Source organism: Pleurodeles waltl, chromosome 1_1, assembly GCF_031143425.1.
Source record: "Pleurodeles waltl isolate 20211129_DDA chromosome 1_1, aPleWal1.hap1.20221129, whole genome shotgun sequence".
Classification (NCBI taxonomy): Eukaryota; Metazoa; Chordata; class Amphibia; order Caudata; family Salamandridae; genus Pleurodeles; species Pleurodeles waltl.
Window position 1 is genome coordinate 12,799,401 of NC_090436.1, and position 16,191 is coordinate 12,815,591.

Below are 16,191 nucleotides of genomic sequence, written 5' to 3' on the forward strand. Positions count from 1 at the left end.
GAGACAAGTAGAATAACTCAGAAAACCAATGGAAAGCAAGATCCCATCTATCCATAGGTCACCAGGAGACACGTGGAATAACTCAGAAAACCAATGGAGAGCAAGATCCTATCCATCCATGCGTCAACAGGAGACAAGTGGGATCACCCAGAAAACCAAAGGAGAGCAAGATCCCATATATCCATGGGTCAACAGGAGACAAGTGGAATAACAAGGAAAACTAAAGGAGAGCAAGATCCTATCTATCCATGGGTCAACAGGAGACACATGGAATAACCCAGAAAACCAATGGAGAGCAAGATCCTATCTATCCATGGGTAAACTGGATACAAGTGTAATAACACAGAAAACCAAAGGAGAGCAAGATCACATCTATCCATGGGTCAACAGCAGACAAGTGGAATAACCCAGAAAACCAACAGAGTAAGATCCTATCAAGGGGATCAAAAGAGAGAAGAGTTTTAGTCCGGAAGAGAGTTAATCTCCAATGGGACAGAAGGAGTCAGCACACCGTCCAAGAGTGGAGGAGATCCTTTTCATCACAGAAGGAGTGAGACAGGTTCTATTGTCATTTCTAATTATAAAATTAATGGAGTAAAGAGGATAAGTAAATGAAAAGGTGTACAGTACTGAAGACCAGTGCCATAGTTGGTGGGACCTGACTTTTCTAATCAGAGGACATAAAAACGAACAGAAAGGCAGCAGACTACAAAAATCAAACTTTGTGCATAATCAATCCGACCCCTCTGACTCAGATAAACATGTCAAAACAATGAGAACCTTGCAATGAAGGGCAGAGCAAAGTAAGGGCAGGAACAGTGGACTCTATCAAAGCATAATACTGAGGTGGAATTTAAAAGCTCAACTTAAACCTGCAGAGCAGAAGGTACAATGTCTGAAAATCATAACGATGGAACAAGAGGTTAACGAAGTTGAAGACATGAGAACCCAATAAAGAATAACATGAAAGTTGGACCAGGAAGTAGAAGGGTACAATGGAAGGTGCAGCAGGAAAATGAACGGCAAGCTGGGTCAGGGAGCATTAAAAGAACCACCACGGCGAAGTGGTGTGGCCCAGATGAGTAAAAACTATCTGGGACAGCGTAACTTTTAACAGTATCTTAACACCATAGAAATGGGTCAAATGCAAGTGGGGGGGGGGAGGGGGGGAGGGGAAACAGAAGAAAACTGAGATGGTGGAAAGGGATTTCTGTGTTTAGTTTTAAAGGCAACAGGGTGAAGTGTCAAGAATAGCTGATGGAGCTAGAAATCAGCAAGATGCCCAGGATTAGAGCTGAAACTAAAGCACTTTAGGTGTCTGGGCTCTTTCATGGGCATGATGGTTCCCTAACACAGACATATTGTACCAACAAGATGCTACAAACTGGTAGATCCTACCCACTCTGCTTTTGTTAAGGTTGTGGCTCACAAATTTCAAAGTAAGTGAATAGAGTTTGGACCATACCTTCGGTTGTGGGCTGGACAATCCGATCTAGACCTCTGGACTGGTAGAACTCTCGAATCCGATTGTCTTCATCTGTGGAACAAAGATTCATTATAACCCACAATGATATGTTTTGCTTGACAACCTGCAACACCTCACACATAAGGAACCAAGATCATTGAGACAAGAGGGTGTAATTGACCACACACACACACAAAGAATGACTGCAAAAATGTATAGCCATGGGCACTATATGACAGAAACTACTCATATCCGAAAAAGGTAAACATATTTGCCAATAGCAATGGCGTTGCAGCTTAAGGATGACTCATTTTGCGTCATCTATCTGTTGGGCCCTGGATAGTTTCAAAACAGCCCATGAGAATCCTACCTGGCTAGGGGTGCATTAAGGGACCCATGTTAACAAGAACCCAAGATTATTTTATTGCATCATGCCACTCAACAGCTAATTTATTTTGCTTCTCTTTCTAGAACCTTTGCCTTAAAGAGAAGTATGGTGGGGCACAGATAGGGAGACCGGTAAACAACTTACGTAGGAGCATGAACCACAAAAACAGGCAAGTGTAAAGCAGAAAGGATATGGGTTGGCGCAAAAGTTATTTTACTTGAAATCAGTTCAGAAAGCTTGACAATCTAACTGACAACCTCAAACTATTGTGCAGTGTGAATAAATGGCCACATCCCTTCCTGCATATTTAAATCAATGAGATATTTACTGAGAGTCCAGGCAGTGTTGCCTTTTCTTGGAGAATGTGTTTTAAGTTTTGGGGTCCTGCTGACCTCTACATTATATAGTCCACAATTACTTGTCCTTAACTAACCAATGGCAGACATTTCCATTCAGAGAATGACCTAAGACTATCAGAAATTGCTGACAACTAGATAAGTTCTTTGTTAAGTGTAGGAAACTGGCCTGGTGTGTGGTGGGTACCTAAGGTACCTACACCAGGTCCAGGTATCCCTTACTATTGTAGTTTAGGCAGTGTCTAGAAGCCAGGCTCTCTACGGGTAGCTGTGGATGGGCAGCCAAGGCTTATCTAGGAGACATGCAAATCTCATACAATACCACTGTAGTCACACAGCACTCACCCACATGAAAGAAAACACTCAGTTGTATAAAAATAAAGGTACTTTATTTCTGGAACACAATATCACAAAATACTAGAAGGGCAATCCTCCAAAAGGAGGCAAGTAATACACTAAATATATACACTAGCAATCAGAAATAGGCGTAGAAAAGGTTAGAAAACAGTGACCCTAGGGGGAGCCCAAAACATATATTTTTTAAATGGAATGCGAACATAGGACCCCCACCTAGGTAAGTGGAATGTGTAGAGGCGGGCTGGGACTACTAGAAAATCACAGAGGTAGCACACACAATAACCCCCAGCGACCAGGAAAGCAGGAGTAAATCACTGGAACTACCCAGGTTCGGAGTTACCTTTATGTAGCTGGACATAGGTAGTGACCTATGTCCAGTACATGCGTAACGTAGCGTCCCCGCACTCACAAAGTCCAGGAAAATGGGCCTGGTGTTTGTGGGAGCACCTCTGCTAGTGCAGGGATGCCCTCACACACAAGTACCTGCACCCTGTCCTCTGGGCTGAGAGGGCCTACCATAGGGGTGACTTATAGTGACCTGGTGCAGTGACCTGTAGTGAAAACGGGTGCATGCACCAGTTTCACACAGACTGCAATGACCGGCAAGCAGAACCCTTTGCATGGTCTCCCTTTGGGTGGCAAAATAACTGCTGCAGCCCACAGGGAGCCCCTGGAGCCCCAATACCCTGGGTACCATATACTAGGGACTGGTGGGACCAGTATGCCAATTGTAGGAAGAAAAAGGTACAGTTACCAAGTTAGAAGGGAGGGAGCATAATCACTCGGGACCTGATTAGCAGGATCCCTGTGAACACAGTCTAACGGGCCAAAACGTGGAGGTAACCATGCTAGAAAGAGGCTACTTTCCCACACTAAGTCTGCAACACATCATAAGCCTGTTTTTCTTCTATCTGAGCAATGGTATGATTAACATGAAAATTAGAAAGCAGCTAAAGCACACAGAGGAGATGAAGACCCCGCAAGTTGCGCTCTTGACCCTGAATTGAGTTGCAGTGTAAGCAAACTTGAAAGAACTTAACTTTATATTGTCTCTCAACACAAGCTTACAAAGGGTGAATCAGTTTAAAGAAGTAAATACATTAGCTTTCAAGGACAAAACTGTACAACAGGAGAGAAATTTCGGTTTAAGTTGTCCAAAATGATTGAAATACTTATTCAAGACTAATGAATGGGTGCAGATGCTAAATGGGAAACTTTCAGATACATTTTACTAACGCCTCACAACGGGTACATAGGTTGTTTTAACGTCTTCTAAAACACCCGTGCAGTTAGGCTGAAAAATTGGTTGATAAAATTATACTTGTGTGGCTGTGGAAGCTGTTTGTGCCACCCTAAGGGACCCCTCACCTAACACATGCAGACTGCCATTGCAGATTGTGTGTGTTGGTGGGGAGAAAAAGGCTAAGTCGACATGGCATCTCCCTCAGGATGCCATGCACACAAAATACTACCACAGGTGAGGGCACAGCTGCATGAGCAATATGCCCCTACAGTGTCTAAGTCTATTCTTAGACATTGTAAGTACAGTTGTGGCCATATTAAGTATATGGGCTGGGAGCTTGTCAAAAACGAACTCCACAGCTCCATAATGGCTACACTGAATACTGGGAAGTTTGGTATCAACTTCTCAGAATAATAAACCCACACTGATGCCAGTGTTGGATTTATTAAAAAAATGCACACAGAGGGCATCTTAGAGATGCCCCCTGTATTTTACCCAATTGTTCAGTGCAGGACTGACTGGTCTGTGCCAGCCTGCTGCTGAGAGACGAGTTTGACCCCATGTGGTGAGGGCCTTTGTGCTCTCTGAGGACAGAAACAAAAGCTTGATCTGGGTGGAGGTGCTTCACACCTCCCCCCTGCAGGAACTGTAACACCTAGCAGTGAGCCTCAAAGGCTTCATGTTACAATGCCCCAGGGCACTCCAGCTAGTGGAGATGCCTGCCCTCTGGACAGAGCCCCCACTTTTGGCGGCAAGTCCAGAGGAAATAATGAGAAAAACAAGGAGGAGTCACCAACCAGTCAGGACAGCCCCTAAGGTGTCCTGAGCTGAGGTGACCCCTGCCTTTAGAAATCCTCCATCTTGATTTTGGAGGATTCCCCCAATAGGAATAGGGATCTGCCCCCCTCCCCTCAGGGAGGAGGCACAAAGAGGGTGTAGCCACCCTCAAGGACAGTAGCCATTGGCTACTGCCCTCCCAGACCTAAACACACCCCTAAATTCAGTATTTAGGGGCTCCCCAGAACCTAGGAAATCAGATTCCTGCAACCTGAAGACGAAGAAGCACTGCTGACCTGAAGCCCTGCAGAGAAGACTGAGACACCAACTGCTTTGGCCCCAGCCCTACCGGCCTGTCTCCCCACTTCAAGAAAAACTGCAACAGCGACGCGTCCCCCAGGGTCCAGCGACCTCTGAAGCCTCAGAGGACTACCCTGCATCTAAAAGGACCAAGAACTTCCGAGGACAGCGGCCCTGTTCCAAAGAAGCAACTTTTAAAGACTACACGTTTCCCGCCGGAAGCGTGAGACTTTCCACTTTGCACCCAACACCCCCGGGTCGACCTGCGGAGAACCAACACTACAGGGAGGACTCCCCGGCGACTGCGACCCTGTGAGTAGCCAGAGTTGACCCCCCTGAGCCTCCCCCAGCGACGCCTGCAGAGGGAATCCAGAGGCTCCCCCTGACCGCGACTGCCTGCTTCTAAGAACCAGGCGCCTAGTAAAGACACTGCACCCGCAGCCCCCAGGACCTGAAGGATCCGACCTCCAGTGCAGAAGCGACCCCCAGGTGGCCCTCTCCCTTGCCCAGGTGGTGGCTACCCCGTAGAGCCCCCCCCCCTTGCCTGCTTTGCTGAAGAGACCCCTGGGTCTCCCATTGAACTCCATCGCAAACCCGACGCCTGTTTGCACTCTGCACCCGGCCGCCCCCGTGCAGCTGAGGGTGTACTTTTTGTGCTGACCTGTGTGTCCCCCGGTGCCCTACAAAACCCCCCTGGTCTGCCCTCCGAAGACGCGGGTACCTACCTGCTGGCAGACTGGAACCGGGACACCCCCTTCTCCATTGAAGCCTATGCGTTTTGGGCACCACTTTGACCTCTGCACCTGACCGGCCCGAGCTGCTGGTGTGGTAACTTTGGGGTTGCCCTGAACCCCCAACGGTGGGCTACTTTGGACCCAACTTTGAACCCTGTAGGTGGTTTACTTACCTGCAAAACTAACAAATACTTACCTCCCCCAGGAACTGTTGAAAATTGCAGTGTCTAGATTTAAAATAGCTTATTGCCATTTTTGTGAAAACTGTACATGCTATTTTGCTGATTCAAAGTTCCTAAAGTACCTAAGTGAAATACCTTTCATTTGAAGTATTACTTGTAAATCTTGAACCTGTGGTTCTTAAAATAAAGATATTTTTCTATACAAAAAACCTATTGGCCTGGAATTGTCTTTGAGTGTGTGTTCCTCATTTATTGCCTGTGTGTGTACAACAAATGCTTAACACTACCCTCTGATAAGCCTACTGCTCGACCACACTACCACAAAATAGAGCATTAGAATTATCTCTTTTTGCCACTATCTTACCTCTAAGGGGAACCCTTGGACTCTGTGCATACTATTCCTTACTTTGAAATCGTACATACAGAGCCAACTTCCTACACCCAAGATACCTCAATTTGCACAGTTCATGGTCTTATTTTTAAAAGAAATTCCACATGGCAGCAGTAATAGGTCACCCATGTGTACCCTCACAAAAGATACAGAAATCACCTATTCACTTTTTGCAAAAAGAAGCTACTCAGTCACACACTGGTACTGAAAACTTGTCTGTGCCTTGCAGGTATATTTGAGGTACATCTAAATTGAAGAGAGAACATCAGTATTTCTGGATAAAGTTGTATTCTGAAGGGAAATGGGTCTTTGGAAGAAGGATCCCATGCCTCCATTGAGTAAGTATTAGATATTGGGAACAAAAGGATGAGTATTATTTTTAAAGTGCATATACCCACAAACACGTAGACAGGCTGCCCTGAAAAATCCATAGGAGACAGGACATGGTGCTGTGGTGAATCCATTTGAATTCCCCACTGGGACACAGGAGTCAGCTTAGCCTTTGGCTTTCAGGCCTGTTGCCCCAGTCACCTAATTACATTTTACCTACTTAGTATGCTTTGCTTTATTCCATTTATTTTATTATTTCATGTGCTTACATTTTAAAAGAAAGGTTTTGTTTTTATTATCAGTGCCATCCTGAGAAGGCATCACTAACAGTGATACACGTAGGTATTGTCATCATGTCCCTTTCCCACTTACGTGTGATAGAAACAGCAAGCACACTTGTTAGGTATAGTTTATGCAATGGCCAACACAAGTCTGCCACATTATCAGGTTTTTAGGAACATACCTGCGTCAGGGATCATACATGATCTGTAGAAATACACCTGACACGGACAAGGTCATTAGAAGGGTTCCTTCCAGATGCCATCTATGATGCACGTCACCTTGCTGCAGAACTCAGCCTTTGTGTCACCACGGAGTCCAACCTAGAGACCTCATTCCAAGGTAACGAGGGATTGGCGGGGGGAGAGGTTAGAGGTATGGGGGGGTCTTCTGATGGACATGGTACTGGCAGATTAAGTTTATCACACCTAGCTCTCGTTAGAGTAGAGATTAGGCTCTCTTGGTTAGGAATCTTGTATCTCATGTTTATTGTAAGATGGGGGGATTTATATTCACACCTCTCATCTTCATATTTCAGCTTTTATTACTATTATGCATTATCCTAATCATTGCAGCACGTGCATTTTATCACAGCTTGCAGTCTATTCAATAAATCAATTGAAAACTCTCATGCATCTCCTTTATTACTTGCGTATCAGACTTGTTGCTAACGAGAGAAAAGGGTAACTTCCATTCCACCACGACTTCCCTGAGAGGTCTTATCTAGAGTCCATGCGTAAGGCTGCCAGAAATTACCTTTGCTGTCTGAGTTTTGGTGAGGTACTGCCTGTGAGCCGGGAGGGTTGGGCTTACAGTTGCGACTTGTTGTAGGAGTGACTCACTCACCTACAAACAAAAGTGATGTCTCCCCTAAACCAGCAGTCTAGGGAGCGAGTGTCCAACTATGACCGTATTTATGGGGTTGGCCATAGCACTGAGTCAATTCTGTCGGGATTCTACCCTGTGACCTACAGAGCACCGCATTTACCAGCAGCGAGCTGTGCTCTCCGACACAATGGTCTGGTTGGACTTTTGATGTTCAGTCTCCACTCCCTGCAGCCTCCAGCTTGTGCTATATTTAATAGTGCGGGCCCCCCTCTTTCTGTGTTCCCCCATCACATCTCCTGTGCCTCCTCAAGCAGGCCAAGTAGCGATTGAATGAGGTTTGCACGCTGTGCTAGTGGCTTTAAACCTAAATATACAACATGCAGATGGACTGGGGTGTCAAGGACCGGGTGCAAGCCAGTGAAAGTCCTTTTTCTCAAAGGATCATAATATTCAAGAATAAAAAAAAATCACTAATACAATTAGAAGACAGGAGACCAATCAGCAAAGATGCAGGAGATCCTGAAGAAGTCCGTATCTGGACACGCATATGCTTCACACCAACATTCTGCTATGGAAGGAGTATAGAAAGTATGTGCGGTCTGTAAGAGATTCCAGAATAAGATTGTATCCTCTCCTGCAGACAGACAGAACTGCACCTGCAGACCAGGGACCAGTGTTAGCGCTCAATGCACTCCTGGCTCAGCTCCAGAGCAAGAGTCACTCTCACTAGATCAGGATTCCACGTGAGCCCTCATCCCCTACAGACCTAGCCCATTATCACCACTCGCTCCTCTCCAGACCAGGCACCAGTGTCAGCTCTCACTCCCTCAGTCCTCCCCGGGCCTGGTCCCTCATTCAGCACTCACTTCCTAGTAGACCAAGAACCGGTCGTCACATCTTAGAAGAGGTAGAAGGCGCAATCACAATTGTTCAGTAGGAACCCTTCCTACCCCCTAGAGAGCTGGACTCAGGGTTGGCCCTTGCTCTCCTATAGACCCAGGCCCAGTGTGAGCTCCCACTCCACTTACACACCTGGATCCAGTATGAGCCCTCACACCACTACACACCTGGATCCACAGCGACCTATCACACCACTACACACCTGGATCCACAGCGACCTATCACACCACTACACACCTGGATCCAGAGTGAGCTCCCACTGCACTACACACCTGGACCCAGTATGAGCTCCCACACACCACTACACACCTGGAGATCCAATGTGAGCCCTCACACCACTACACACCTAGATCCAGAGCGACCTCTCACACAACACACCTAGATCCAGAGCGACCTCTCACACCACTACACACCTGGATCCACAGCGACCTATCACACCACTACACACCTGGATCCACAGCGACCTATCACACCACTACACACCTAGATCCAGAGTGAGCTCCCACTGCACTACACACCTGGACCCAGTATGAGCCCCCACACACCACTACACACCTGGAGATCCAATGTGAACCCTCACACCACTACACACCTAGATCCAGAGCGAACTCACACCACTACACACCTAGATCCAGAGCGACCTCTCACACCACTACACACCTAGATCCAGAGTGAGCTCTCACACCACTACACACCTAGATCCAGAGCGAGCTCTCACACCACTACACACCTCGCTCCAGAGCGACCTCTCACACTGCTACACACCTGGATCTAGAGTGACCTCTCACACCATTACACACCTAAAGCCAGAGCGACCTCTCACACCACTACACACCTAGATCCAGAGTGAGCTCTCACACAACTACACACCTAGATCTAGAGTGAGCTCTCACACCACTACGCATCTAGATCCAGAGCGACCTCACACCACTACACACCTAGATCCAGAGCGAACTCACACCACTACACACCTAGATCCAGAGTGAGCTCTCACACCACTACACACCTAGATCCAGAGCGAGCTCTCACACCACTACACACCTAGATCCAGAGCGACCTCTCATACCACTACACACCTAGATCCAGAGCGACCTCACACCACTACACACCAAGATCCAGAGCGAGCTCTCACACCACTACACACCTAGATCCAGAGCGAGCTCTCACACCACTACACACCTAGATCCAGAGCGACCTCTCACACCTAGATCCAGAGCGACCTCACACCACTACACACCTAGATCCAGAGTGAGCTCTCAACCCACCACACATCTAGATCCAGAGCGACCTCTCACACCACTACACATTTAGATCCAGAGCCACCACTACACACCTAGATCCAGAGACCCCTCTCACACCACTACACACCTAGATCCAGAGCCACCGCTCACACCACTACACACCTAGATCCAGAGCCACTGCTCACACCACTACACACCTAGATCCAGAGCGAGCTCTCACACCTAGATCCAGAGCGACCTCTCACACCACTACATCTAGTGAGCTCTCACACCACTACACACCTAGATCCAGAGTGAGCTCTCACACCACTACACACCTAGATCCAGAGCGACCTCTCACACCACTACACACTCAGATCCAGAGTGAGCTCACACCACTACACACCTAGATCCAGAGACACCTCTCACCACTACACACCCAGATCGACCTCACACCACTGCACACCTAGATCCAGAGCGAGCTCTCACACCACTACACACCTAGATCCAGAGCGAGCTCTCACACCTAGATCCAGAGCGACCTCACACCACTACACACCGAGATCTAGAGTGAACTCTCACACCACAACACACACCTAGATCCAGAGTGAGCTCTCACACACCCAGATCCAGTGTGAGCTCTCACACCACTACACACCTAGATCCAGAGTGAGCTCTCACACCACGACACACCCAGATCCAGAGCGACCTCTCACACCACCACACATCTAGATCCAGAACGACCTCTCACACCACTACATCTAGAGTGAGCTCTCACACCACTACACACCTGGATCCAGAGCGAGCTCCACACCACTACACACCTAGATCCAGAGCGAGCTCTCACACCACTACACACCTAGATCCAGAGCGACCTCACACCACTACACACCTAGATCCAGAGCGACCTCTCATACCACTACACACCTAGATCCAGAGCGACCTCACACCACTACACACCAAGATCCAGAGCGAGCTCTCACACCACTACACACCTAGATCCAGAGCGAGCTCTCACACCACTACACACCTAGATCCAGAGCGAGCTCTCAACCCACCACACATCTAGATCCAGAGCGACCTCTCACACCACTACACATTTAGATCCAGAGCCACCACTACACACCTAGATCCAGAGACACCTCTCACACCACTACACACCTAGATCCAGAGCCACCGCTCACACCACTACACACCTAGATCCAGAGCCACCGCTCACACCACTACACACCTAGATCCAGAGTGAGCTCTCACACCACTACACACCTAGATCCAGAGTGAGCTCTCACACCACTACACACCTAGATCCAGAGCGACCTCTCACACCACTACACACTCAGATCCAGAGTGAGCTCACACCACTACACACCTAGATCCAGAGACACCTCTCACCACTACACACCCAGATCGACCTCACACCACTGCACACCTAGATCCAGAGCGAGCTCACACCACTACACACCTAGATCCAGAGCGAGCTCTCACACCTAGATACAGAGCGACCTCACACCACTACACACCGAGATCTAGAGTGAACTCTCACACCACAACACACACCTAGATCCAGAGTGAGCTCTCACACACCCAGATCCAGTGTGAGCTCTCACACCACTACACACCTAGATCCAGAGTGAGCTCTCACACCACTACACACCTAGATCCAGAGTGAGCTCTCACACCACGACACACCCAGATCCAGAGCGACCTCTCACACCACCACACATCTAGATCCAGAACGACCTCTCACACCACTACATCTAGAGTGAGCTCTCACACCACTACACACCTGGATCCAGAGCGAGCTCCACACCACTACACACCTAGATCCAGAGCGAGCTCTCACACCACTACACACCTAGATCCAGAGCGACCTCACACCACTACACACCTAGATCCAGAGCGAACTCACACCACTACACACCTAGATCCAGAGTGACCTCTCACACCACTACACACCTAGATCCAGAGACACCTCTCACACCACTACACACCCAGATCCAGAGACACCACTATACACCCAGATCCAGAGTGACCTCTCACACCACTACACACCTAGATCCAGAGCCACCTCTCACACCACGACACACCTAGATCCAGACACCTCTCACACCACTACACACCTAGATCCAGACACCTCACACCACTACACACCTAGATCCAGAGTGAGCTCTCACACTACTACACACCTAGATCCAGAGTGAGCTCTCACACCACTACACACCTAGATCCAGAGCCACCGCTCACACCACTACACACCTAGATCCAGAGTGAGCTCTCACACCACTAAACACCTAGATCCAGAGCGACCTCTCACACCACTACACACTCAGATCCAGAGTGAGCTCTCACACCACTACACACCTAGATCCAGAGACACCTCTCACCACTACACACCCAGATCGACCTCTCACACCACTACACACCTAGATCCAGAGCCACCTCTCACACCACTACACACCTAGATCCAGAGCGAGCTCTCACACCACTACACACCTAGATCCAGACACCTCTCACCACTACACACCCAGATCGACCTAACACACCTAGATCCAGAGCGAGCTCTCACCACTACACATCTAGATCGAGCTCTCACACCACTACACATCTAGATCCAGAGCGAGCTCTCACCCCACTACGCACCTATGTCCAGAGCGAACTCTCACACCACTACACACCTAGATCCAGAGCGAGCTCTCACACCACTACACACCTAGATCCAGAGCGAGCTCTCACACCAAGATCCAGAGCGACCTCTCACACCACTACCCACCGAGATCTAGAGTGAACTCTCACACAACACACACCTAGATCCAGAGTGAGCTCTCACACACCCAGATCCAGAGTGAGCTCTCACACCACTACACACCTAGATCCAGAGTGAGCTCTCACACCACTACACACCCAGATCCAGAGCGACCTCTCACCACCACACATCTAGATCCAGAACGACCTCTCACACCACTACATCTAGAGTGAGCTCTCACACCACTACACACCTGGATCCAGAGCGAGCTCCACACCACTACACACCTAGATCCAGAGCGAGCTCTCACACCACTACACACCTAGATCGAGCGACCTCACACCACTACACACCTAGATCCAGAGCGACCTCTCACACCACTACACACCTAGATCTAGAGTGAGCACTCACACCACTACACACCTAGATCCAGAGTGAGCTCTCACACCACTACACACCTAGATCCAGAGTGAGCTCTCACACCACTACACACCTAGATCCAGAGTGACCTATCACACCACTACACACCTAGATCCAGAGTGACCTATCACACCACTACACACCTAGATCCAGATCGACCTCTCACACCACCACACACCCAGATCGACCTCTCACACCACTACACACCTAGATCCAGAGCCACCTCTACCACTACACACCTAGATCCAGAGTGAGCTCTCACACCACTACACACCTAGATCCAGAGTGAGCTCTCACACCACGACACACCCAGATCCAGAGTAACCTCACACCACTACACACCTAGATCTAGAGTGAGATCTCACACCACTACACACCTAGATCTAGAGTGAGCTCTCACACCACCACACACCCAGATCGACCTCTCACACCACTACACACCTAGATCCAGAGCCACCTCTCACACCACTACACACCTAGATCCAGAGTGAGCTCTCACACCACTACACACCTAGATCAGGAGTGAGCTCTCACACCACTACACACCTAGATCCAGAGTAACCTCACACCACTACACACCTAGATCTAGAGTGAGATCTCACACCACTACACACCTAGATCTAGTGAGCTCTCACACCACTACACACCTAGATCTAGAGTGAGCTCTCACACCACTACACACCTAGATCCAGAGTGAGCTCTCGCACCACTACACACCTAGATCCAGAGTGAGCTCTCGCACCACTACACACCTAGATCCAGAGACACCTCTCACCACTACACACCCAGATCGACCTCTCACACCACTACACACCTAGATCCAGAGCCACCTCTCGCGCCACTACACACCTAGATCCAGAGACATCTCTCACACCACTACACACCTAGATCCAGAGCGAGCTATCACACCACTACACACCTAGATCCAGAGCGAGCTCTCACACCACTACACACCCAGATCCAGAGCAAGCTCTCACCCCACTACACACTTAGATCCAGAGCGACCTCTCACACCTAGATCCAGAGCGACCTCACACCACTACACACCGAAATCTAGAGTGAGCTCTCACACCACTACACACCTAGATCCAGAGACACCTCTCACCACTACACACCCAGATCGACCTCTCACACCACTACACACCTAGATCCAGAGCCACCTCTCACACCACTACACACCTAGATCCAGAGTGAGCTCTCACACCACTGCACACCTAGATCCAGAGCCACCGGTTACACCACTACACACCTAGATCCAGAGTGAGCTCTCACACCACTACACACCTAGATCCAGAGTGAGCTCTCACACCACTACACACTCAGATCCAGAGTGAGCTCTCACACCACTACACACCTAGATCCAGAGCGACCTCTCACACCACTACACACTCAGATCGAGTGAGCTCTCACACCACTACACACCTAGATCCAGAGACACCTCTCACCACTACACACCCAGATCGACCTCACACCACTACACACCTAGATCCAGAGTGAGCTCTCAACCCACCACACACCTAGATCTAGAGTGCACTCTCACACCACTACACACCTAGATCCAGAGTGAGCTCTCACACACCAAGATCCAGAGTGAGCTCTCACACCACTACACACCTAGATCCAGAGCGAGCTCTCACACCACTACACACCTAGATCCAGAGCGAGCTCTCACACCACTACACACCTAGATCCAGAGTGAGCTCTCACACCACTACACACCTAGATCCAGAGCGACCTCACACACCACTACACACCTAGATCCAGAGCGACCTCACACCACTACACACCTAGATCCAGAGTGACCTCACACCACTACACACCTAGATCCAGAGTAACCTCACACCACTACACACCTAGATCCAGAGTGAGCTCTCACACCACTACACACCTAGATCCAGAGTGAGCTCTCACACCACTACACACCTAGATCCAGAGTGAGATCTCACACCACTAGATCCAGAGTGAGATCTCACACCACTACACACCTAGATCCAGAGTGACCTCTCACACCACTACACACCTAGATCCAGAGTGACCTCTCACACCACTACACACCTAGATCCAGAGTGACCTCACACCACTACACACCTAGATCCAGAGACACCTCTCACACCACTACACACCCAGATCCAGAGTGACCTCTCACACCATTACACACAGATCCAGAGCCACCTCTCACACCACTACACACCTAGATCCAGAGCCACCTCTCACACCACTACACACCTAGATCCAGAGACACCTCTCACACCACTACACACCTAGATCCAGAGACACCTCTCACACCACTACACACCTAGATCCAGAGTGAGCTCTCACACCACTACACACCTAGATCCAGAGACACCGCTCACACCACTACACACCTAGATCCAGAGACACCGCTCACACCACTACACACCTAGATCCAGAGTGAGCTCTCACACCACTACACACCTAGATCCAGAGTGAGCTCTCACACCACTACACACCTAGATCCAGAGTGAGCTCTCACACCACTACACACCTAGATCCAGAGTGACCTCTCACACCACTACACACTCAGATCCAGAGTGAGCTCTCACACCACTACACACCTAGATCCAGAGTGAGCTCACACCACTACAAACCTAGATCCAGAGCGTGCTCTCACACCACTACACACCTAGATCCAGAGCGTGCTCTCACACCACTACACACCTAGATCCAGAGCCACCGCTCACACCACTACACACCTAGATCCAGAGTGAGCTCTCACACCACTACACACCTAGATCCAGAGTGAGCTCACACCACTACACACCTAGATCCAGAGTGAGCTCTCACACCACTACACACCTAGATCCAGAGTGAGCTCTCACACCACTACACACCTAGATCCAGAGTGAGCTCACAAACCACTACACACCTAGATCCAGAGTGAGCTCACACACCACTACACACCTAGATCCAGAGCGACCTCACACCACTACACACCTAGATCCAGAGCGACCTCTCACACCACTACACACCTAGATCCAGACCGACCTCACACCACTACACACCTAGATCTAGAGCGACCTCACACCACTACACACCTAGATCTAGAGAGACCTCACACCACTACACACCTAGATCTAGAGCGAGCTCTCACACCACTGCACACCTAGATCCAGAGCGACCTCTCACACCACTACACACCTAGATCCAGAGCGAGCTCTCACACTACTACACACCTAGATCCAGAACAACCTCTCATCACTACACACCTAGATCCAGAGTGAGCTCTCACACCACTACACACCTAGATCCAGAGTGAG

At 49.2% G+C, this 16,191-nt stretch overlaps 1 protein-coding gene across 2 annotated transcripts in view; it reads right to left on the reverse strand.

Moving 5' to 3' along the window:
- The window catches only part of PCGF1 (polycomb group ring finger 1), a 148,596-nt gene that overhangs the window by 82,613 nt on the left and 49,792 nt on the right, over positions 1 to 16,191 (reverse strand). For both annotated transcript variants that reach the window (XM_069205785.1, XM_069205787.1), the window contains exon 4: positions 1,466 to 1,537. In XM_069205785.1, the coding sequence (XP_069061886.1) occupies positions 1,466 to 1,537 (72 nt within the window). The remainder of the gene's footprint in view (positions 1 to 1,465; positions 1,538 to 16,191) is intronic.